The sequence below is a fragment of the Piliocolobus tephrosceles genome, unplaced genomic scaffold, assembly GCF_002776525.5.
Source record: "Piliocolobus tephrosceles isolate RC106 unplaced genomic scaffold, ASM277652v3 unscaffolded_36005, whole genome shotgun sequence".
Taxonomy (NCBI): Eukaryota; Metazoa; Chordata; class Mammalia; order Primates; family Cercopithecidae; genus Piliocolobus; species Piliocolobus tephrosceles.
In genome coordinates, this window is record NW_022319872.1 from 1,888 (window position 1) to 3,950 (window position 2,063).

At 47.9% G+C, this 2,063-nt stretch overlaps 1 protein-coding gene across 1 annotated transcript in view; it reads right to left on the minus strand.

Moving 5' to 3' along the window:
* Positions 1-799: 799 nt before the first annotated feature.
* Positions 800-2,063, minus strand: part of LOC113222894 (coiled-coil domain-containing protein 42-like) — a gene marked incomplete at both ends in the record, with an annotated part of 5,755 nt that continues 4,491 nt past the window's right edge. Inside the window, one exon of the mRNA XM_026452469.1 lies at positions 800-928. Coding sequence (XP_026308254.1) covers positions 800-928 — 129 coding nt within the window. The remainder of the gene's footprint in view (positions 929-2,063) is intronic.

Genomic DNA, 2,063 nt, shown 5'->3' on the forward strand with positions numbered 1-2,063 from the left:
TTTTTTTTTTTTTTTTTTTTTTTTGAGATGGAGTCTAGCTCTGTTGCTCAGGCTGGAGTGCAATGGCACGATCTTGGCTCACTGCAACCTCCGCCTCCCGGGTTCAAGCGACTCTCCTGCCTCAGCCTCCAGAGTAGCTGGGATTACAGGCACCTGCCACCATGCCCAGCTAATTTTTGTATTTTTAGTAGAGACAGGGTTTCACTGTGTTGACCAGGCTGGTCTCAAACTCCTGACCTCGTGATCCGCCCACCTTGGCCTCCCAAAGTGCTGGGATTACAGGCATGAGCCACCGCGCCTGGCTATTTGACAATTTTTGACAACAGAATACTCAAATAAAAAGTTACAAAACATTAAATGTTACCAAATATTACAAAATAATAAACACAAGCATGACGAAAATTTTTAAAAGCGGGACACTCCTGATGTCTGAGGAGAGATGAAGAAGCATAAGATTTGGAAGGACACAAAGGATTTCATTTATTGGATTTCAATTATCGGTAGTGTTTGATTTAAGACAAAAGAACTGGGGGCAGATGGGAAAAATACGAAGATTTAGCAAAGCTGTGATGAGTACTTGGTTGCTGTTATGTGTGTCTCTATACTCTCCAGTATGCTTAAAGTATTTTGAACAAAATAAACAAAGAAGAAAAAAGAGAAAGAGAGGGGGGTAGGGGGAATGCCAAACAGGCTGGCCAGGAATGATGCAGAGTTGAACTGCAGACAAGGTACCACTGGTGGACTGGATGAGGAAGGGGCAGGGGCTGGATTCCAGAAATACGTCCAAGGGAGAACAGACCAGATCTGCTGATTGATAGCTGTGGCACTGAGCAGGAGGGAGGAGCCAAGGAGGCCTGAGTTCTGGTGGGGCTGTGAGTGGGTGGTCTTGCCTTTCACCAGCACAGGATGTGCCAGTGGCAGGGCTGTCCTGGGGGTAGCAGGAAGCAGATGAGATGAGTGTGCATGGGATGAGTTAAACGTGGGGGTCTCGAGCTTAGGAGGGAGACACAGGCCAATTTTCTCCATTCTAAGATACATATTTTACCAACTCTGAATTCAAGACACATCTTACAATTTTTTTGGTTTGTTTGTTTTTGAGACGGAGTTTCCCTCTTGGCCCCCAGGCTGGAGTGCGATGGCGTGACCTCGGCTCACTGCAACCTCCGCCTCCTGGGTTCAAGTGATTCTCCTGCCTCAGCCTCCTGAGTAGCCAGGATTACAGGCACCTGCCACCACGCCCCGGCTAATTTTTGTATTTTTAGTAGAGACGGGGTTTCACCATGTTGGCCACGCTGGTGTTGAACTCCTGACCTCAGGTGATCCACCTGTCTTGGCCTCCCAAAGTGCTGGGATTACAGGCGTGAACCAGAGTGCCTGGCCACATTTTGTAATTTATCTGCAGTTTTAATCTGGTAGTCCCTCCTTACTTCCTGCCTGCCCCCCCCACAAACAAACTCCAACCATGAAATGAACCACTGACGTTACAGTACATAGCACCTTTGAGTAGAGGAAATAATGCAGAGGTGGGACTCACGCATGAGTAAATTAGGTTAGTGGTGTGATATGGAAGTTGTGGGAACTGTGAACAGTTGTGCATCTTGTCGCCCCTCTCCTCGGAGGACAGGGATCCAAACCCCTGGAGCGAGTGCTTCCATCTGCCCTAGTGAGGGGTTCTCTTGGCTGTTGGTCACATGGGGGAGGAGATAATGTGACATGAGTGGCATCCATGGGAGGCCCTGGACATTACTCAGAAGAAAAGTGTAGGATTGCTCACGCCTGTAATCCCAGCATTTTGGGAGGCCAAGGCAGGCGGATCACGAGGTCAGGAGTTTGAGACTAGCCTGGCCAACATGGTGAAACCCCGTCTCTACTAAAAATACAAAAATTAGTTGGGCATGGTGGCGGGTGCCTATAATCCCAGTTACTCAGGAGGCTGAGGCAGGACAATCACTTGAAAATGGGAAAGTGGAAGTTGCAGTGAGCTGAGATCAAGCCACTGCACTCCAGCCTGGGCAACAAGAGCCAAACTCTGTCTCAAAAAAAAAAAAAAAACAAAAAAAAAA